The sequence below is a fragment of the Mustela putorius genome, unplaced genomic scaffold, assembly GCF_011764305.1.
Source record: "Mustela putorius furo isolate JIRA1106 unplaced genomic scaffold, ASM1176430v1.1 tig00000095_pilon_pilon_pilon, whole genome shotgun sequence".
Lineage (NCBI taxonomy): Eukaryota > Metazoa > Chordata > Mammalia > Carnivora > Mustelidae > Mustela > Mustela putorius.
The window spans coordinates 37,009,120-37,031,019 of record NW_025421280.1 but is presented as its reverse complement, the minus strand read 5'-3'; the positions used below and the strand labels follow the sequence as shown (position 1 = coordinate 37,031,019).

The 21,900-nt window shown below is 57.6% G+C and overlaps 1 protein-coding gene across 2 annotated transcripts in view; it reads right to left on the bottom strand.

Moving 5' to 3' along the window:
- The window catches only part of MLLT1 (MLLT1 super elongation complex subunit), a 62,760-nt gene extending 41,609 nt beyond the window's left edge, over window positions 1-21,151 (bottom strand). For both annotated transcript variants that reach the window (XM_045085688.1, XM_045085696.1), the window contains exons 1-3: window positions 20,917-21,151; window positions 11,355-11,535; window positions 4,248-4,330 (exon numbers count right to left, since the gene is read on the bottom strand). In XM_045085688.1, the coding sequence (XP_044941623.1) occupies window positions 4,248-4,330; window positions 11,355-11,535; window positions 20,917-20,928 (276 nt within the window). In that variant the 5' untranslated portion in view covers window positions 20,929-21,151. The remainder of the gene's footprint in view (window positions 1-4,247; window positions 4,331-11,354; window positions 11,536-20,916) is intronic.
- Window positions 21,152-21,900: the final 749 nt, after the last annotated feature.

Below are 21,900 nucleotides of genomic sequence, written 5' to 3'. Positions count from 1 at the left end.
TAGTGTAAGTAAACTGCACCTCGAGAAACCAGACTAGAAAAAAACTCTTTTAACTTGAACTACAAGCCATGGGGGTTGGCCGGCTGGACACACCAGGGCAGTAAGCTGCACACGTGCGCCCCCTAAAGGGTCACCTGGGGAAGTGGCGCCACACAGGGTCTGGCAGAGGAACTGGGAACAGAGAGGCTCCAGGAGCCCAGGGGTCCCGCCGCACTCTTGCAAGACACATGCACACCGGCTCACTCCCAGTACGAAAGCCCAAGGATCCCGGAAGAGCACACCAGGACTGAGGACACCCTCTGCTTCCTGGATGCCCCAGTGTAGGTGAGGGCGCTGTGTGCAGGAAGGACGCATCCTGTGGCCAAAGGGTCACCCAGAATTCCCTCTGTTCCCCACAAGGGGGAGAACAGAGGGGTAGAACCTTGGAAGCTTAGTACAGGAAGTCCCAATGCAAGGTTCAGGGGGAGCATTACAAGACGCAGCCGGTCTCCACCGTGGTTCACCGTGGTTCACGGTGGAGACCTTTCCTGAGGATCCTAAGGGGCTGGGCAAGTTGCACCCGCTCTATCCAGGTTTTGTAACACCTGGGACTTCCGCATATGATGGGCCTCCATCTCCCCCACCACACAAGGCTGGGGGGCGGCGCTGAGCAAACAGCACAACCACGCCCTGCCCAACATCCTCCAACATACAGCTGGTTCCACAAAGCCACCTGCCAAGCCAGGGGAGAGCAAAGGGCAGGTGCTTGACTCTCCCTCCAAGGGCTGCCCTCAGATACGTGGCCTGAGAGTCTGTAAACACAGGGTAACAACTCAGCCGGAGGGACACTCCAGCGGGCAGTTCTTCCACGGACCAAAACATAAAAGGGGAGAGGAGCAGATCGTCTCCAGGACAAGTGTTCCTAATCACTGAAATGATTTGCCGCCGTTCGGAAGTGAACTTCACCACTCACAATCCCAAGCAGCAGACGTGCCAGGCGGGAGACAACACTGGGCTGTGTCGGCTTGCTGCCAACCCACCGTGCAAGCTGGAGGAGGAGACACCCTCTTCGGGCCTCAGAGTCCCCAGTGCCTCGAGGGGCTTGGAGACATGGGGGCCTGGCACCAGCTTCAAAACCAGAAAAAAATGCCTCTGCAGTGAGCCCCTGATGGGTCCGTTGGTGGATGAGTGGATCAAGAAAATGTGGCCAGTGTGTGGACGTGTGTCTGCACACACAGTGGAATATTCTATGAGCTTGGGAAATCCCAACCGACTGGGATTCCGAAGAAGAAAATCCTTCGTAGATGAACCTAGGAGAGATTACGCTATGTGAAATAAAGCCAGACAGAGACAGATACACCACGTAGCATCACTTGTGGGTGGAACCTAAAACAATAAGAAAATCCTAGAAACAGAGAGAAGAGAGTAGTTATCGGGCTGGGGGGCAGGAGAGGTGGGGAGGCTTGGTAAGAGGGTGCAAACAATCAGTCGTAAGATGGAGTAAGGCCTGAGGATCTGATGTGCAACACGGGACTAGCTGATGACACGACCACTAACTGAAATCTGCTGAGAGAACTTAAATGTTCTCCAAAAGGAAAAAAAAAAGGGGGGGGGTGTGAGGTGATGGATGTGTCAGTTCTAACTCGATGGGAAAATCCTCTTACAAACAGGCACGTCGGCCAAACCACCACGTGGTGCATCTTCAATGGCCTATCATTTTGTCAGTTACACCTCAGTGAAGCTGAAAAAAGGAAGAAAGAAAAAAAAATGCTTCTGTGTCGTGCTGTAATTGGCGACCCCGATCCAGCAGTCCTTACGGGGGCGCCCATGGGCTCCTGCAGCTCCCAGGGAAAACCGAGAGCGGCCCTCGAGCTGGGGTGGGGCTTCCAGCAGCGAGCTCCAGGGACCAGGAGGGGTGAGGCAGTGAGGGCCGGAGCCACTGCTGCCTCCCTGCTCAACACTGAGCACCACCCCTCCTCCAGAGGGGTAGTCGCCCGAAGGCTCCATTTGGCTCACGGCCAAGAAGCTGGAACAGGGTCTGGACGGTCCCTGAGACCCCTCCCAGCGGCCAGAGCACTGTGCCTTCTCTGGGGTACATGATACGGAGCACCCCCTCCCAGTGGGAGAGGCCCGGGCAGAAAGAACCACGAGCAGAGGCTGCAGAAGCCGCCACAGGAACGGGGCCAGCTAAGGCATAAGCACCAAACACTCCCGCTTCTTGCCAGTGTTTCGAGAGAAAACCTGGAGAGCAGCAAAGGTCCTGGGGCAGGAGCAAGAGCTCCAAGAACCAGTGGCACCGACGCAGCAAAGCGCAGCCTCTGTGCAGGACCCCTCCCCAGGCAAAGCCCTAGCCTCCCTGCACGCCCTTCGGGGAACACCGGGAAGCAGGGCGGGCACCAGCACTGCCCAGGGGGCAGCAAACGCAGCTCCCACCAGTGTCAGGGACCAGAGAGCAGAAAGATCTCAGAAAACACAAAAGCCTTGCTGGCCTGGGGGACCCCAAACTGCTTCTGAATCTCAAAGGAATCAATCTAGTTCACCCAGAGACGAGCTCAGGTGACCAGAGGACTCCCACACCAGCCGCCCCTCAGAACACTGGTGCACACGAATACCAAAGGCTTTCTGCGGATGGACTCAGTCTCCCCAGCCGTCAGCAGGCTATTAGCACGCTCCCCACCCCAGGCTGCCCCCAGGGAACGGAAAGGCCAGGGAGCCCTGCCCAGAGACTCACCCAGCATCCGGCCCACCTCCACAGTCCCCGCCCCCTCTCCATGCTCCTGGACCCTGGTAGGGTCCAGGAAGACTGCCCCGCCGCCTGCTACAGGCCCAGCCCCAGCAGGGCGGCCTCTCCCCTGCATCTCCCCCACTCAGCCCTTGCCAAAGAGACAGGGAGCCCCGGCCCGCGCACACACGGGCTGGCCTCTTCTCTCGAGAGCAGCTACCCCAAGGCCTCGCGGGTCTTGATCCCCGAAAGCCTTGGGATGACCCAGGCTTCTGTGACCTGGGCCCAGGGGGGCCCACCGCCAAATCCCACCAAGTCCTAGCCGCTGAAGTGGCACTCGGCTCCCAGCGGGTTGGCACAGCTGAGCACCATTCCCCGAGGCCCTCGGTGCCTGGTGGCGTGCGGAAGAGAGGACTAACCAAGGGACTCATAAGGCAAGCAGTGGCACCTGCCAGCCTCCCAGGGAGAGCTCCTTCCTGAGAAGGAGCCAAGGTCAGCGCGGCTTGGGGGAAAGCACACCTCTGAGCCAGGAAAGCTCACCACGGCCTCAAGGTGGCGCCTGTGAGAAGCAGGAAGGCTTTTCTAATCTTAATCGCTGGGCTTTAAAAAGAAAAAAAAAATGCTAGGGTCCAAATGTGTCCCCCCCCAAATTCCTCTGTGAAGTCCTAACCCCCGAAGGGTTGGGCAGAGGAGGTGGGATCTCAGAAGGTGATTAAGTCCTGGGGCTGGAGCCCTCACAAATGGGATGCATGTTCTTGTAAGAGACCCCACGCATGGCCGCCTCTCCCTTCATGTGAGGGCACAGCAAGGAGTCTGTGACCGGGAGAGGGCCCTCCCTGACCCAGTGGTCACCCTGATCATGGACTCTCTTGTTCGTAAGCCACCCAGTCTGTGGAATCTAGGTACAGCAGCCCGGACGGAACAGAACAATATACACAAATATATACAGTCACGGTGTTTAAAAAACACACATGGAAGAAAATTAAACAAAAAATCCCTTATAACCCTACCCCCAGCTTACCCTTTTAACATGTCTGATGAACCTCTTTTTCTCTATGGATAATATACCTAAGCTTGCTTTTTTGCAACCAGAATTAACCCCCCCACCGCACTGGGTCATCGAAGACTCTGTACAGACGCACTGTAAACACATCCAGCCGCTCGCCTACTGTGGACGTCTACGCAACTTCCGCATTTGGCCACACGACCGGTGACTAAACCCCTAAGACCACCCATGGAATCTGGCCCTGACATGGCACGTCACTGCTGACGCAGGGCCCACACACACCTGCAGGGCAACCGAACGGGGATGTGGCCCGGCTGCTCCCCGAGCAGGCCGCGTCCAGGTGCAACCCCACCCACCGCCCCATGGGCCGGTTCCCCAGTCCCCAGCTTCCACATGAGACGGATGCCCCGCTTTGTGCGCCGGCGCCCTAACTGGGATGTCTGCTCCGACGGACCCCAACACTCCACCCACGTGCAGCCCCGGCTCCACCTCCTCCTCTGGGAACGGCGTGTCCTTCTCGCGGCTGCCCCGGGATCCTACCTTGTTTTTGAAGTACACCTCGATGGGCATGATGAAGCCCGCGTAACCCGACTCCTCCACTTTGTAAGGGGGCTCCTTGCACACTAAAAAGAAAGGGAAAATGCATCATCAGCTCGCCGCACACTCAAAGGCCCAAGCCGCCAGCAACAGCAAGCCCGCAGCTGACCTGGAGGAACTGCAGCTTTTCTGGAGGCCAGCTCCCCCGGGGGTGTCGAATCCCACGGAATTCAAAGCATCACAAGGCACAGGAGTGAGCAGGAGGGCGGCCGAGGGATGCAGGAAGGGCGGGAGACGAGCGAGGTCAGAGCGGCCACGGTCGGCCACGGCCTGCACGAGCTCACCTGAATTGGGGCAGTGAGGTGAGGTGCCAGACCCCGCGGGGCCCCAGTGTCCCCGGCAGGGAGGGCCGTACCCGCCGCCTGCTGCTGCTCACTCTAACACGCTAACGGAGGCCCAGCGGGGCGCCAGTGTCACAGACGCAGGGAGAGACGGGAGATGGTGACGGCGGGTCTTCGCTGGGAGGACCCTGGGTTCCATTTTAGCGCCTCCCAAAGGCATTCCCAAGTGACCGAATAGAGACTCGTTAACCCCAGAGTTGGGGGGAAGAAAAGGTGAAACCAAAAAGAACAGCGAAGTACAAGTAAAATGACCTCCAGCAACCACACTCTCCAGAATGAACCTCAATGTTTTGACATGTATGCTGCCATGAGAAGACCGTCTTCCCGCTTTTAAGAAAAATTAGAACAGTACAGGTCAGCTCCCCTGGGTCCCCACCCCTCCCTCTCCAGAGGCAAACTCTAGTGGGAGACTGGAAAACACCCTGCCGATTGTGAAAAACCATTATGCACACGTCTGCACCAGTCAGGTGATTCTTAAGTGAGCCAGAAACTGCTGGAAAACAGTGCATGGAACATAATGAAAAGGGTTTGGTTTTTTTTTTTCCATTAAAATGGTATAAGTTTTTTTCTTTTAACAAAAATCTTCAGCTCTCAAACATCTCCAATATCATTATGTCAAATATGTCATGACTCTCATTTACCCCAGTAAAACTGGCCAACAGGGTAGGTCTGGAAGAACTAGGGACCCCCAGAGGCAGGGCTAGCCAGAATGCCTTGCATGGGACCCCAGTCTGCAAACCCCTGGGGAGCAGGAGACGGGCTTGCGGCTCAGGCTTCAGGAGCTCCTCGGACCTCACAGACCAGAGCGGGTATGAGCTGCAGGGGAGCTGGCCTTGGCTCCAGGAGCCACGACCTAGAATCCCCCATGCCATTCCCCCCCTGCCCTGCCGAAGAGCCTGTTCCCTTCGAAGTCCACCTCCCCAGCAGTGTGCTCACTGGGCACTCTAGGAGCCAGGCCCTGTGGCCAGCCCCAGGGACACTTCCAGGGTGCAGGACCTTGCCCACTGCTGGTGAATGCGGCTTACTCAACTGGACTGACCCCCCACCAGGTGTCGGGGAGGGGGCTCCCAAACAGCTCCACGACAGGCCACAGCACAGAGCACAGCCCCCTGGAGGCCAGCAGTGGCCCCTGCGGCCTCTGTTGAGCTCCCCAAACACTGTCACCTGACAGCAGACTCTCTCTGCGTGACCATCACTGCCAAGTGCGGCGGCGACTACGTCCATCCATTCGCTCTGCCACTGTCTGCGGCTGGCAGAGTCAGGCGCTGGAGTGACGGTGGAGGCCAGGAGGGCGCCTCTGTCTGGCCTGGCTTACAGGGCTGTGTGCCCCCTCGGTCTGTCGGTCAGCCCACCCAGGAGTAAGGAGCAACCCTGCCTCCAGGACAACAGGCTGGGCCACCAGGTAGTAAGCCCAGGTAGCCTGGGTGAGGTAAGCAGCAAACCTCTGCGCCAGGCAGTCTCCTTCTGCTTCTCCGACACCTGCCCGAGGGGGCCGGGTGGGAAATGCAAGTGTTTCCTTACCCCCCTTCCCCAGCACCCCACAGCTCAGGACTCAGGCTGCCCACCTCCCACCCAAGGACCCAAGGTCACCCCAATCCTCCGTCTCCCAAGCTCACCCATCACCAAGCACTACCACATCTGCCTCCAAAACACTCTGGAATGCACCACTGCCCCGCCACCCTGCCGCTCGCATGGGGTGCCACCCAGCATGTCGCTGGCCCTTCTGTCTCGGGCTCACTCCTGGGAATCTTCTGCACAGGCAGTTATGATGACATTCTGAACTGTGAACCAGACCGCGGCCCTGGTGGCTCCCCACTGCCCTCAGGACCAACTTCAAGCCCCTCGAGGGGGTTGTAATGTGCTCTGTTGTGACTGGCCTCCCCCCGGCCAGCCTGGCCTCAGTTCCCAGATCCAGCCACGGTGACCCGCCTTCCACCACAGGGGGTCATTTCCTCATCTTGCAGTTGGGGGCTCCACTCCCCAATCAGAAGCCTGCAGGTCAACAAAGTCCACTCTGCCTTACAGAGCACTCTCAGTGAGAGTTCCCACCCAGAGGAAAGAACCCAGAGAAACTGGAATAATTCAGGGACGCCTGGGGGGCTCTGTGGGTTAAGCATCTGCCTTTGGCTCAGGTCGTGATGCCAGAGTCCTGGGATCGAGCCCCACATGGGGCTCTCTGCCCAGCGATGAGCCTGTTCTCCCTCCTTCCCTCCCCCTGCTTGTGTTCTCTCTTGCTCTCTCTCTCTCTCTCAACTAAATAAACTCTTTAAAAAAAAAAAAGAAAAGAAAAGAAAGTAAGAAAGAAACAGGAATCATTTGGAGACCACATGAGAACTTGGGGAGAACAACAAACTAGAGCCAATGTCCTCAGATCCAAGATCTGCCCAACAAATAGAAACAAAATACTTTAAAAAGGACCGCTGGAGAGTAGGAAAGGGCTTTCAGATGTTACAAATAGAGCACTTAAATTTTATATCTCAATGCGAAGACTAGAAATTGGAGTGGAGGAAACGTGCCAAGACGCAGGGGAAAAAGACACATTTTTAAGAGTGAGATATAAAGAAACACTTCAGATCAAACAGTAACAGCACCTAATATTTATAGGGAACCTACTGCGTGCCAGGCACTGTTCCTAACACTTGATACATATTAACACGCTTAATCCTCAGGACAACCTTGTGAGACGGATACAATTGTTTCTGTTCTACACGTGAAAAGACGCATACAGGAGTAAAGCAGCATCCCGGGCGGGGGGGGGGGGGGGGGGAGGGGGGAAAAAAATAGAAATTGTCAAAGAAGTTAAAAATGAAAGACACCAGGGGCGCCTGGGTGGCGCAGTGGGCTGGGGGCCTCTGCCTTTGGCTCGGGTCATAGTCTCGGGGTCCTGGGATTGAGCCCCACATCGAGATCTCTGCTCAGCAGGGAGCCTGCTTCTCCCTCTCTCCCTGTCTGCCTCTCTGCCTACTTGTGATCTCTGTATAATAAATAAATAAAATCTTAAAAAAAAAAAAGACACCAAATACCCCACATTAACAACAAAAAGAACAACAGAAAGACCCCAGAAACAACACTATAGAAGGCACCTAAGTGCTCCTAGAGGAAAGCAGAGAAACGTGCAAGGCAGCCTCGCCAGCAGCATCAGAACGAGCACTGGAGTCCCTGAAGACGATGAAGCAGTATTAAAGGGGCTCCGAGACTGCGGTCTCCCACGGAAGTATTATACCCAACCAGACTATCAGTCAAGTGTGACACAGGGTAAGTGGCGCTTTCCAGTGCACAGAAGTCAGAGCTTACGTCCCACGTGCCTCTCTTCAGAAACTGCTTCAGGAATTAGTCTCTTGGGACATTACTTTGGAAAGGACTCCAGTAAAGCAACAAGCCAAAACACAGGGTAATAAATAGATCCCCCACAGGAGAGCAATAAAGGCCCAGGGTAACGGCTAGGAGGTGGCCTTGACAGCTGCCAGTCCTAATTAGAGAAGGAAGATACGGAGAACCAGAATGAAATATCGGGGGTCGTGGTGGGCGGGGAGACTCCACCAAATAAAGGAAATGATCAAGAGGATGTGAAAAAAGCAAAGCGCTTTGGATGTTGAAGAACAACACAAGGGGGAAAAGAGGGTATAAGCAAATTATTCAAAGTTATGTCCAAACAGGAAGCAAAGTAAACAGGGTGAAATTTTAACCAAGAATGATAAAAAGGACCCATCTGACCTTGACACAACCTTGAGCATTGTCCTTTGGGTGGCCGGGAGTTCAGAGGATAAATGAAATCCTGGCAATGACCAGTGCCTAACAAGGTACAGAATCAACAGAACAGTTGGTTTCCAACTTCTAGAATTATCCCCTAATATGAGAGCAGAAGGGCAGCCTCCAAGAAGGTTCAAGGAAAGACGGGCGTTCTCAGGTCTTTCTCTTCCCAGGTGGAAAGTCAGAAAGCACAGACAAAGGTTGACAGGGCTGTCCCTATTCATTTACTCAATAAATATTTAGTAAGCCCCTACTGTATCCTTTCAGCGTTAGGGTTACAGCAGCAAACTGCATACGGCAAGACATAAATCTCTCCCCCCATAGGCAGGGGAGGAAGGAAGAACAAGGTAAGTAACACTTATAATTTGTTAAAGGGGCCTAAGGAGGGAAAGAAATGAAAACAAAAGCAAAAACACAGAAAAAGTCTACAAAGCATGCAGCATGTGGGTGGCTGGGCACCGAAACCTTGAGTTAGACCCGGTAGCGAGAGGTCTGCCTCCAAGGATGCGGAGGACCCAGAAGGCCAGCAGCTCGGCCTCCTTGTTCAAAGTCACAAAGACAACCACTGAAAACGAATCACTTACCTACAAAACGTTAGAGGAGATGCTGGAGAAGGGCCGGAGTTTAGGATAGAGCTGGTAAGTTAAAAACACCGTTTTAATTTGGAAAATCGAGACGTAGCAAATTTGCTTCGACTGCTTTATGATGTTCGGGAAGGAGAAATCCACAAAGGGCTCGAGTGCCCTGGGGCAGCACGGCCAGTGTGAGACACAAAGGGAGACCTCCTGCCCCACACGCTTCTGTTGGGTCTGTTAGGAGTATGCATTTGATTGAAAAAACACTTTTTAAGTATACCAAGTGTAATCTCAGAGTGCCCCGTGCGAAGCTCACTCTCTCTAACCTGATCCATGGCTCGCTGACAGCCGGCACAATGAGGTTTGGTCAACATCACCGTGGTCACGACGGGCCACTTTCCGGGCAGCGGCTCCCCGGGCTCGGGCGTCCGTGCTCACAGACAGACCTCACCCCCGGCACGCCGCAGCCACGGATCCCACCTCTGCCCCCGAGCTGACGCGTTCAGAGAGCGCGCCCCACTCGTCACCCCGTTTCCTAGGTACCTGGAACGTAGCAGGTGCCACCTCCACGTGACCGCCGCGGGCTACAGGGCCTCTCTGAACCCCAGTGAGCACATCTGCCTGCAGGGATTCTGGGGGGCCCCACACAGCAAGGCTGCCACAAGCACAGCACAGAGCAAGCGCATGGGAACCGGAGACTGCCATTCGTGTCACTTCGGGTGCCCAGGGCAGGGGGTGCGGGGGAACACAAAGATGAAATGAACAGCTTAAAGGTAGATGGAAGCATCCTGCCGGGGCCAGCCCAGACAGGAGGGGAGCAGACGGGGGAGGGTGACGGCAAAGCACTGGAGAGGAAACTGCCTAAGGAGGCGCAGAGGGCCCAGTCCCAGAGGGCAGCGCAGACAGAGCAGGCCCACCGGGATCAAGGGGCGTGCGGGAGCCGGGAACAAGCAGGGGCGCTCCCCCAGCCCCAGGCCAGTGCGCAGACCCTGCTTTAAAGCACAGGCCGCTCCCGGGGCCCTCCTGAGGCTGTCTCGCATGGGTCAGGGCGCTGCGGGGAGACTGCACAGGGACCCCGCCCGTGGAAGAGCTGAGCAGGGAGTTGCCGGGAAGCACTGCGGCTCTAACTCCTGACGGTGCTGCCAGACACCTGCTGGCGTAGTAAGCAGAGCTGTTCTCCTCCGGACGCTCAGGAAGCAAAGGAGGAAAAGGAGACGGGTGAGGACCCAGGAGAGGAGAAACGAGGGAAAGGAATGGCTGACGACCCATGAAGGAAACCAGAACAAAACGGCTACCACGGCGCTAGGAATCTCCAGTTGCCTTCCCTTGTGAACCAGAACTTTCTGCATGAGCAAGAGACGTCACTTCCCCACTAGACCACAAGTCGCTGGCTGGCACAGGCCCCAGCCCCCAGGGATTTCCACACCGTGCTCCTGCTCCTGCTCCTGCTCCTGCTCCTGCCTGAGGCCATCCTCGCTTGCGCCCGCGCAGCCCCCTCTCCCCAGCACTGGGGGTGGAGGGCTCAGCAGCGGCTCTCCCTGCCCTGAAGTCCTTCTCCAGCAAAAAAGTCCTTCTCTCCTTTATCAACACCCCCGTTCAAGAAGTTAATTACTGGACCCGTGACGTGTTGCGCTTCACCCGGGGGACTCCATGGCGAGGAAAACAGACGTGGCACCGGCCCCCACAGAGCTAAGGAGACAGTCACCAACTTCATCCCAAATTCCCCAGGGAGTGCTCTGTGACCCCCGTAAGCTGGGTGAGCTCCCACCTCTCTGCCCCGTCAGACCGCTGGGCCACAGGCCATTGGGACCTGCGCCGAGTACACGCATGAGGCCCCTCCTTCTGCCCAGCAGCAGTCTGAGGGGGGAGCAGGGAGGGAGAGCACACTGAACAGGACTGCGGGGACATGAGAGCCCTTTATGCTTTTTGCCCCAAATATCACGAATTCTTAAAATGGCATCTCTCATCCTCAAAAGTAGGCCCAATAAGCAATTTCCTGATTACTCACCAGGTGGGAGGAAGTCAGCCTCCCCACCCCCTGGCCACGGGCTACGTGCTCTGGATGCTTCTGGGAGCCCAAGTCTAAACAGTGACACCAGACACAGTCCCCACCTCCTTTGGGTTTTCCCTACAGCGAACTCATCAGGGGAAGAAGTGGAGCAGAGGGAGGAAAGCCGCTGTATCTGAGGGTCTGCGAAGGGCCGCATCCCGGCTGGGTACCTTCCCTCCAGCACGGACACGGGTGCGAGTCAGCAGCTCAGCACGCGGGCCCCGCTGCTCCCGGGGAGAGGGAGGAAACAAGACTTTCAAGGAGGAAGACACACGGGTTACGTCCCACCACTCGGTCCCCGCGGGGCTGCCCCGCCGAGGCCGGAGGCACTCACCGCGCTTGGGCTTGGGGAAGCTGTCGTGCAGCCGGAAGACCACTTTCTCCACGAAGTGCTGGATTTCACATTGCTCGGGGCCACGGACAAACACCATCCAATCGTGGGTGAACCCCTCCGTGGTGGGCTTCTTGCGCAGTTGGGCACGGTGTCCCAGCTCTAACTTGACCTGGACAGTGCACTGGAGGGAGAGAGAGGCCAGCACGGGTCAGTGAAAAGCCCAAAGCAGGGAACTGCAAGCCATCACACCCCGTCGCCCTCGGCGCTGGCCACAGGAAGAGACAAGACTCTCAAGCCACGGGAGTCTCAACCCACAAGAGCTCAAAGAGCCTCCCTGTACTTACAGTGGACCGGACACGGTGTGACCGGCTGGTCAGGCCCTCTCTCCCCAGCCTGCCCACTGGAGGCCCTCTGTTTCCTCCTGTCCTCACCCTCATCCTCCGCCCAGCCGGACGACCGGCCCGGGTGCCTCCAGCAAGCCCTGCTCACTCCTATCTCGGGACCTCGGGACCTCGGCACCCTCGGCACCCTCTGCCTCAGGTGCTCTTTCCCTAGGCTCTTCCACGGCTGGCTCATTTCTGTCACTGAAGTCTCGGCTTGAGTGTCACCTCCTCTGGGAAGACCCCCCCCCACCCCCAGCCACCCGATCTGAAAGCACCCACCACCACCCCCGTCACGCTGTGTCACATCCTATGTTCTCAGCATCTGTCACTGCTGGAGCTCATCGGCTCACAATCTGTTGGCTCTGCTCTGACGTCTGACTCTCGGGGGCGGCTCCCTGTCCAGAGCTGGAACCCTCACCACGAGCTCTCAGAATACATCTCCCAGTGTGACCCACAGCGCAGTTCCTTCATTCCTCAGATGAGGAAACAGGAAACAGTTGGGCTGCTGAGCAGCCCACTGTCCTCGGCGAGGGAGCAGGGCCCGGATTCAAGCACAGGTATGTCCCCCAAGGGCCTGCTCCCTGAACCCCTCTGCCCTCTGCCCTCGCTAGTCAGTCAGGTCACCCAAGCTCCTTGATGAAAGCGTTCCCTCTCCTCCATCCCATGGGAGGCCTGTGGGGAAAGAGACCCTTGGGGTCACCTGAGTCCACACAGACACACGCTTTCTGTTTTAAGGGCAGAATGGTGGTACACAGCGAGAAGGGAGGGCCCAGGATGAAGCCAGCGGGGGGACGGGTCCCAGGCGGACCCGCAGCCCCAGCAGCCAGGCTCCCTTCCTCACGCACGTGTGTGACACTGCGCCCGAAGTGTGACGTAGCTCATGTCAGTTCCACCCCACTGAACACCAAGCCACAAGGCGTTTACGCCTGGGCAGGCCAAAAACACCTACAGGGAGCCCACAGTAAACACCCACTCTGCTCGGAAGGTCCTCCCCAGGCTCTTCATGGATACAGCCCGACACCTAGTATCCAATGCAAGAATGTTACAAAGAAAGCAGAGGCCAAGTGGACACGTGTTCCCAAGCGCTGAGACAGCCAAGAGCTCGGTGCTGGGTGCCGTGCAACTCACACTTCCTCAGCAACCCCCCCCTCCAGGGAACCACGGTCCCCGCTGCCGCCCACCACCCACCAGATACCTCCTGCTCTGTACTCTGGACCCCCTTTCTCCCCAGCTGACCTTATGCAATTCCCACCCCCTTCCCCGCACCAGAGAGAAGATCCCCACAATCGGGTCCTCCCTCTGTCCCTGTGCTCTGGGTCACTGCCAGGAAAGCAGGACACACACAGCCCATCGCTCCACCGGTTCAGCTTTCCATGGCTCCCCACTCCCTTAGAATAAAGTCCGAACGCCTCAGCACACCTCCCGTCTCCCGCCTGTGTGTCTCCTCAAGTCCAAGATGCTCATCGTTTCTCACTTTTTAAGCTTTTTGAAGTCAGAGTGTGTCTTGCCATCCACATGTAGGTTTTCTGGGTTGAGCGGGCACGCGTGCACGCACACACACCCAAGCACATGAGCCATCCCCAAGCTGGTGGCTTGCCTTGGAGGCTCTGCGGCAGTCTGGGTACAACCCCCCCATGGCACGCACTCATGCCCACCCCCCACCCCCCTGCTCCGTGGCTGCTCACTGCTGCCTCCTCAGGAACCACATCTAGCTTGTCCTTTTACTTCCAGCTTCGAATCACTATACACGAGGCATCAGTTAATACGAGGGAAAATGTAAACTGGAGAGCCTTCCTAGGGCAGCAAATTCTAAGTGGTGCTTTCCAAGAGGGAAGAACCAATAAGGGCACTGATAAGGACCGGGTGGGTCCCAGCGCCTGGAAAGGCTAGTGGGAGGCTCCGCGCACTTAGCCAGCCAACGGTAAACCACAGAATAGAAGGACCCCAGCCCGGGATCAATCACTGTGGGGCTCCACAGGGGAGAAAGCACGGGCTCTCTAGGTCCCGGGGCCACTGGAGGGACAGGTGGGGATCGGAATGGAGCATTCAGATTCCCCACAGCGGAAATGAAAGCCAACTATAAGCAAATGATGGATGCAAGGAAACACTATCTGAGTCAAAATTCCCCGGCAATTGTGTACAGTTTAGGCTGAAGGCAGAAAAGGACAGACCGACAAACAACAAGCCTGCTAGGAGGCAACCAGAGGGAGTGGCTAGAAAAGATTTAGACGAGTCTGAAATGGGAGAACTGGCAGGACTCACGAGTGGACAGATTGTGCCTGAGTGGCTCAGTCGGGAGAGCGCGAGGCTCTTGATGCAGGAGCTGTGAGTTCGAGTCCCCCACTTGGGGGACGGATGATATAAATAATAAATAAATACATAAACATTAAAAAACAAGAAAGAGTGGAAGGAGGCGAGACGGGAAGTTCAGCCCCAAGACCCAGGGCAGGGGGACAGTGCTGATGCCAAGAGGCGACAGGGGTGCGGGGGAGGAGGACAGCCGACAGGGGACACTCCAGGGGGAAACACCACACCAAAAGCTACAGACGAGGGAGCAAACGTCTGGATAAACAAGTAATGCTCAAATCCACCACAGGCATCCACCTACAGAGCACCGCACACAGGCCACGTTCCACGGAAACGAGCCCGAACCGTATTTATGTTACCCCGAGTGGGCGGCAACCCCCCACGCCCTCACACACAGGACAGAAACTCTGCCTTTCTCGCCCACCTGGCCTCCCCCGGAGAAATCGGGAGACATTCCCTGGCCTGCTGGGGGGTTACAGGTGGACTAAAAACGCAGGATTGTGACCACACACCCGCAAATGACTCTGACTTTCAGTTTTTCGGAGTTAAGCTCCTCCGGATGGAGAGGTCTCCCCAGAGTCTGCCCGGCTGCCTTCTCAGCAGCTCTGGTCGGCTGGGGCTCCTACCCAGGGCACACCAGGGGCAGGGCAGTTATTGTGAAAGAATGGAAGACCACAGTTCCATCAGAAACGGAGAATGAAGCGCCAAAACACCCGCTCCACAGGCCAAAGTAAACAGGAAGGTTGAGAAGCGGCGCTGGGCGATCGCTGCGCTGGCACACCATGCCCAGCGCTCTGCCCGGGCAGCATCTATGCCCCCGGGGCTGGCGCCAACCCAGCCTGGACACCCCCCACCCTCCAGGGGCCGACGACAGCGGCCGCTGGTGCGCTAAGGAGGGGACTGCTCCCACCACCACCCCCGAATGCTGGACTCTTCCAAGAAATAAAGATGGTAGCGTCACTCAGATTCTGAGCCACTGTCTTAGAAAAGAAGTCGCCGACTGCGGAAGACATTCAAGCTCCCTGAACTGGAGAGAGGCGAGAAACTGAGCCTGCCCCAGTCATCCTGGCTTGTCAAGTCATGATATCTTCTTAGTGCAACTCAGCCAATTCCACCTTCAAGGGTTCTGCCCAGCAACCCCCCCTCCCAACCTGGACTCCTTCCCCCTGCAGCAGAGCCAAAGAACTGAAGTGAATCAGTTAGCTCGTTCCCCAGGAAGGGCGCCGAGCTTCATAAAGAGGTCACCTGCCAGTCAGGTTAAGCTCTCAGGCGTCTTGGAAGGAATGCCTCCCGCCTGTCCCGCCCACTGCTCACAGACACCCCGTGCAACCTCCAAGTGGGCGGCCGGAAGGAGCCTGAGGGACCCGGCCTCGGTGCCTGCCATGTCCCAGAACCTTGGGAACCTCTTTGGCACCCACTCCCTGCTCCAAAAGCTGGGAACAAAGGGGAACATTCTGGGCCTGCCTGGGAAGAGTTTACTGTGCCACTTCTATGCCCTCAGATGGAGATGGAGCAACTGTGGGGCACGGAGGGCGATGGGGTGTGAGATTTGGGCTGAAGGCCTTGGCCGGGCACTGCTCTCTTCAGATCCACTAGAATCCAAGGGTGGTAATCCCACGCCCTGCAGGCCAGGCAAACAGACCCCAGAGGGCGCTTGCTCACTGGACAGTACAGATCCCCCCCAAACGTGGACTCACATGGCCAGCGCCCGGCAGAGTAGGCCAGCCTCCCTCCAACAGCTCCGCTGCTTCAAAGGCCTTTCCTCACTGGATTCTTCCTGCGTCCGATGGACCCTGCCCTCAGCCTGGGCCCCCAAAGGCAGGTCTTTAATAAGTTTAACTGTAAGATTTCCCCTGATTTCCTTGTGGGAGTTCTCTTCAACAGACGCCCTTTCCTCGGGGATTGCATACTTTACTGAGTGGTATAATTATGCCTGGAGTTTGGCGACCGGATCCAATTCCCTCAGATGCAACAATTCCCTCCCCTCCCAGAAGGAGAGAACACCGAAGAGCCTTCTCCCCTCATTGGCCTAGACTGACCGTGCCAAGTCCAGCTGGGGCTGGCACGGCTGCTGGCACGGCTGCTGCAGGTCCCCAGCTACGGAGGCGTGAGAAGGTGCTGGCCCCACAGTGCGACAGCAGCACCAGACCGGAGGAAACACTCTTGGCAGAAACTTCTCCCCCCAGACCCAGCTGGGGGGGGGGGGGGGCTTAAGAGCAGCCACCAGGATCAGAACACAAGGAAGATGGGAACATGATGGGGATCCCTCAGTGACAATCCTCTCAAGCTGAAGACTGCCCTCCCAGAGGTGGGGAAAGAGCCAAAGGAGCTCTCACAACCCCTGCATGAGGCTCTGGTCTTCTACCCCGTGACACACGGCGGGGACTGGGAGGGGCGAAGGCGGCAGTACCCGGGCTCTTCATCTGGCCTCATCCCTTTGGCCCAGGGCATAAGGCTAATGACAAAGGGACAAGAAGGGGCTCGGTGACTATCTCCCTGGAAACTAAGGATAAGTGCGCAGACCATGGGGAGACGCAATGACACCCCCAGTCCTTAGTCTGCAAATTCCCAGGAGGACTGAGCGTTGCCAGCCAGCCAGGAAGGCTGGGACAGGGTTTATGCTACACACGTGTCCCAACTCTCACGCCCGCAGCCGCGGGGACGGTGCACCGGCTGGCCACAAAGTTCTCCAGAAAGCAGCGTGCTCTGCAGGAGTACAACCCTGATCAAGGCTTCTGACCGCACGCCAGGTGGGCCTGGATACAAAGTGACTGATTCCTAGTTACTTTTATTCAACCAACAGTTGGCAAAGCAAAGTGCAAAACTTTGAGTTAGAAACTGTGACGGATATGGGGATGTGGGTTCAGCATCCAGCTCTTGTTCTCGGCTCAGCTCATGATCTCAGAGTCGTGGGATCAAGCCCTGCATCAGGCTCCGCTGTGCGGGGAGTCTGCTTGAGGTTTTCTCTCCCTCTGCCCCTCCCCACCAGCTCGCTCACTCTCATGCTCTCGCTCTCTAACATAAATCAATCTTAAGGGCGGAAAAAGGGAAAGAAAGGAATTATGATGGTTATAAAGGTAAAGACGATTCTGGTTCCTACCTCAAAAACTATATAACGTACTAACTTTAGGACAGACCATTCAGCAGGTCAACTGCCCAGTGACAGTCTGAGAGCTGGGTCAGGGAGAATCCTGTCACCCTGAAGACAGTGCTCTGTGCAAATCTGAGCGTTTCTCTCCAAGGTCTGGGAAAAGGGACACAGTCACCTAGGAATCCCACCTGGTCCTGACTCCTCGTGGGACCCTCCTGAGCCTCCATTTCCATCTCTATAAACTGGGCCATCACTGTCAGAAACAAACCTCTCTGGAACAGAGGATTGTCAACAGTAGTGTATCTCACATGTGAACTTGGGAGAATCAGCAAGCGTCATTTCAACTGTGTGATTCAGTGGGCTGGCTGCCCCCCTCAGGTGACAGGCTCAGTGCTTCTGTGAAGGGAGGGCTCCCTGGTCCTACAGAGAACAGGACCGCTCAGGTGCTGACATCACCCCTAGCAGCCTAGGCCACCTCTGTGCCTAGAGACGCGGTCTCCAGCCTCGTTTCTCCATGTTCTCGCCATCTGCTCCGCCTTCACCCGTGCCCACCCTTCCACACCCTCCATGTCTCCCAGACGTGACCCCCCAAAACACAAACACCACAGACAATGGACCTGTAGGTCTGGACTGAGGGTTAAGGAAATCAAGCAGATGAGTTAAAGTCAGGGAAAAGGGAAACAGAAAAGACATTTTCTGGCCATGGGGAAAGGATTTCAATGTTGAGAAGTTGGGAGCCCAGAGTAAAATGCAGAATCCCCCTTCTTAGCGGAGTCTGAAAAGTTCTAGAGAATATGGCAGGGAAGTAAAGAGAATGAAACCTTCCCAAAGCAAGTGGGGCAAGGGGCCCTTAGGGGAAAGTCCTGTTGTTTCCCATCAGGCTGAGGCATTTACAGGTCTGGGGCATCTCAAGGGAGAAAGCGAAAGCCAAGATTCTGGTGAATTCAAAGCATTTTCCATGCACTCAAGTCATTCTGGAACAGTCAGTGCCAACTTGCCCACTTGGGTAAAGGACACCACTCCCTCCTGTCTTCCCAGGGAGTGCCACCTCTGTCAGGAAGGGACAGAGCTCCCAGGCCTCTCACAGAGTGGCAGAAATGCAGCCAGGAATAAAGAATCAGACTACAAAGTGCCACTTACTTTCCTTTGGGATCAGTTTCACTTGCAAATACTTCTGTAAGGATCTAGACAAGCACTGGCCCGTGGAACTTTCTGCCATGATGGAACTATTGTGTCTCTGAGCTGCCTATGAAGGCAGCCAACAGCTCAGGAGTGGTGGTTAATGGGCACTTAAATGTGGCTGGTGCCACTGAGAAACTGACTTTTTCATTCTCATGCACATGAATGTCAACGGCCACAGGTGCTAGCGGCTGCCCACTGGGCAGTGGCGATCTCTCTCCTAGCCCAAGTGTGATCACCAGTCCACTCAAGCAGGACTGTTCTCTCCCTCTGTCACGGCCAAGAATGGCACTTATCCCCACCATTCCACTTACATAAATGACAGCAACCCAGACAGCCAGGGCCTGGCAAATCATGGGGTAATGGACACATCTGGGCCGAAGATATCTCCCGGGGGACTAGCAAGTGGGGCGACAGGAGGGAGTCACATTCTATGCCTGCGTGGTACCCAACAAGACTTTCCCACGGGGGGGTAGGGGGGGGAGGCCTTCATTGAAAATGGACACGGAAGGTATATTCTCTTTTGTTTTCTAACTTAGCACAGGCCGGAAGCAACAAACTCAGTACCTTTAAGAGAAGTGAACTCACACCACGCTACAGAAATCCACCATTCAACAGCTCTAAACTCTACCCCACCTCTCAAGAGAAAGGCCACAGTGATCCTGCACCACCACAGGTGACCGGGACGGGCCCCTGAAACTTCACCGCCACACAGCACCTTACCAGACAGAGCCGCCTCAGTGGCGCCAGCAGCCAGGGACGCCCCAACCTGCCCTCACCAACTGCAAATTTCAGCGGCCGCCCCCAGAGCCCCACACCACCGCCCTTCCTGGCCTCGTGCCCCTGGAAGCCCAGGGGCGGTGGGCACGGATGAAGAAATAAAGGACCCCATGTTGGGGGCCACACGGGTCCTGGGCTTGAGAGGGAGGGGCGTGGGCACTGGGAAGAAGACGTGCAGAGCTGGTGAAGGCAGGACCAGGGCCGGAAAGGCCTCAGGTTTACTTAAACTGACAGAGTTGACTCCGGGTTTCCAGACGGAGGGAAAGGGGCCATGGGGAGAGTTTATGGAGGTTGGGGAACCACTCTGAGTTTGGAGCAAGGCTCTAAGATGCTGGGGAAGGAAGGGATATGGGGTGTGCTGTGGGGAGAGGAGAGTGGCTGAAAGACAAAACATCAGGCTTGGGGATGTTGGGAGGAAGTGGGAGACCCTGAATGCAAGGAGAGACGTACAGGGGGGCTGGGGAACTGGGGTCCGCAAAGGGAAGCCAGCTGAGGGTGAAAAAGGCAGACTGAGATCTGGACTGGGGGGGAAGTGTGGGGAAGTGTCAATCAGGGTTGCAGAGGCACAGAGGACCCACGCTGAGGGGGGCGAGCCATCTGGGGTCTGACAGGCTAGGGGGCTCCAGGTCAGAGCAGAAAATGCCCCTGGGCCTGGTCCAAGAGAAAGGTCTGAAGGTGAAAGAGAGCCCGTCAGGCTCTAGGGACCGAGGGACTGACGGGGCCTGAGACCAGAGGGAGCTGAGGAATCAAGGGTTGGGGGGTTGGGGGTGTCAAAGCCTCTGAGGAAGCAAGCCCGAGTCCAAAGTGATCGGGCTGAGGGGGTGAGCTCAACGCAGGCCTGGGTCATTGTGGGAAACACCCAGGCCCCAGCCAGAGTTCAAGGGAAAACGGTCACCTAGGCTAAGGCAGAGTGGCCAGATCAAGAGGGAGAGAAAGCTCGGTCCTGGAGAGAATGAGGGCTAAGGAGGCTTCAGGTGGGCCTAGGTTTGAGGAAGCAGGAGGCCGCACCAAGGTCCCGGGGATTCCGGGAGGTGTGGGGGGATTCAAACCCCAGCACTCGGTATAAGGAAGAAGCAGCAGTAGGCTGCGGGCTCAGGGAGTTTGAAGGGACTCAGGGCCGAGGGTCCGGAGAAAAAAGGAGTCAGGCCCCGGACCCACAGAAGGGTGGTATGGCCCAGATCTGACAATCTGAAGGGTCCCGGGCCAGCTGTGGGACTCTCTGGCCGGGGCTGGAGTCCCCAGGGGTGCCTGCGGGGACTCTGGAGTGGGCTGGGATCCAAGCGGCTCTGGGCCGCACTGGGGTCCCAAAGGGCATCTCAGGGGCTTCTGGGCCACCTGTGGGGGCTCTGGGCTGGTTCCGGGGCCCGAGGAGCGTCCCACAGGGTGCTGGGCTGGGCTGAAGTCTCAGGGGGAGTCCCGGGGGAGTCTGAGCCGCCAGCGGAGGCTGTGGCCCCGGGGCCGGGGTACCGAGGAGCGTCCCAGAGGCTCTGGGCTGGACTGGGATCACCGGGGGGCATCCCGGGGGGTCTGGGCCGGGCTGCGGTTTGGGGGGCCGTCTCAGGGGGCTCTGCGCTGGGCCAGGTCCGGACCCCCAGAGAAGTCCGAGGGGCTCTGGCCGGGCCGGGGTCGCGGATGGGGGAGGGGCGCCCCCGCCCCACATAAAGGCCGGGGGAGCGGCGGGCGAGCACAAAGCGGGGCGGGCGGGAGCTGAGCGTGGGCGGGGAGGCCGGGACCGAGGAGGGCCGGGCGGGCGGATCGTGGGAGGGAGGGAGGGGACCCGGCGGGCGGCGGGCTGCGCCGGGGCGGCGCGGCCGCTCCTCACCTGATTGTCCATGGCTGGCGCCCCGCCCCGCCCCCGGGCCCCGCGTCGCTCGCCGCCGCCGCCGCTCAGCGCCGCCCCGCCGCCCTCATTGTCTGTCGGGCGCCGCCGCCGCCGCCGCCGCTCCCGGCTGCCCGCCCGCCCGCCAGCCCCGCGGAACCGGAAACCACCGCCAGTCCGGGTCGCGCACCGACCGCGGGCCCCCGCCGCCGACTCTGGCCTGCCGCCCCGACTGACAGCCGCCTGGGCTAATCTGCAGCGCGGACGGCCGCTCCTGGGGCGGGACTTCCTGCCTGGCGGGGGCCTGCCGGGCTGCGGTCGGAGGGACGAAGCCCCCAGCCAATGGGAAGCCCGAACCGGAGGGGCGGTGGGAGGGAGGGAGGGAGGCGCGAGGCGAGCCCGGCGGAGGGGAGCGCGAGGTGTGCGCCGCACGTGGAGGGGGGCGGGGGCGGGACGGGCGTGCCGCGCCTGCGCACTGCGGCCCGCAGGGGGCGCTGCCTCGTGGCCGCAGCTTCCCGGGGGCCTGAGCCTAACCTGGTCCAGCTGAGGCGTCGGTTCGAGGCCCGGGGAGGGTGCTCTAGGAACACTTTTGTTTCCTGGCCACGGGTTGCTACCGTGTCCTGGGATGGGCTCCGGGCTCTGGAGCGAGAAATTAATTTTCCAATGCTGGATCTGCATCAGGGAAAGCCTGGTCGACTAGCCTCTCTGTCTGAGTCTCAGTTTGCACATCTGTGAAATGGGGACGCTCAGTACCTTGTAGTCTTAGTTCACACTGACTTCGATGATACACATTTGAAATCTTCTGCATTAAAATGATCAAGAAAGCCTCATTTCATCCATGAAATTGATCATTCCCCTAACCCCTCTAAAACCTTTTAATTTACCCGTGATCATATAATTTCACAATTTGTAAACTGTGTTTGGATGAGACAGAGACATACCGCTCCATCTTTTTTAGGATCTTGCAAGCCACTTGTCTCTCAGACA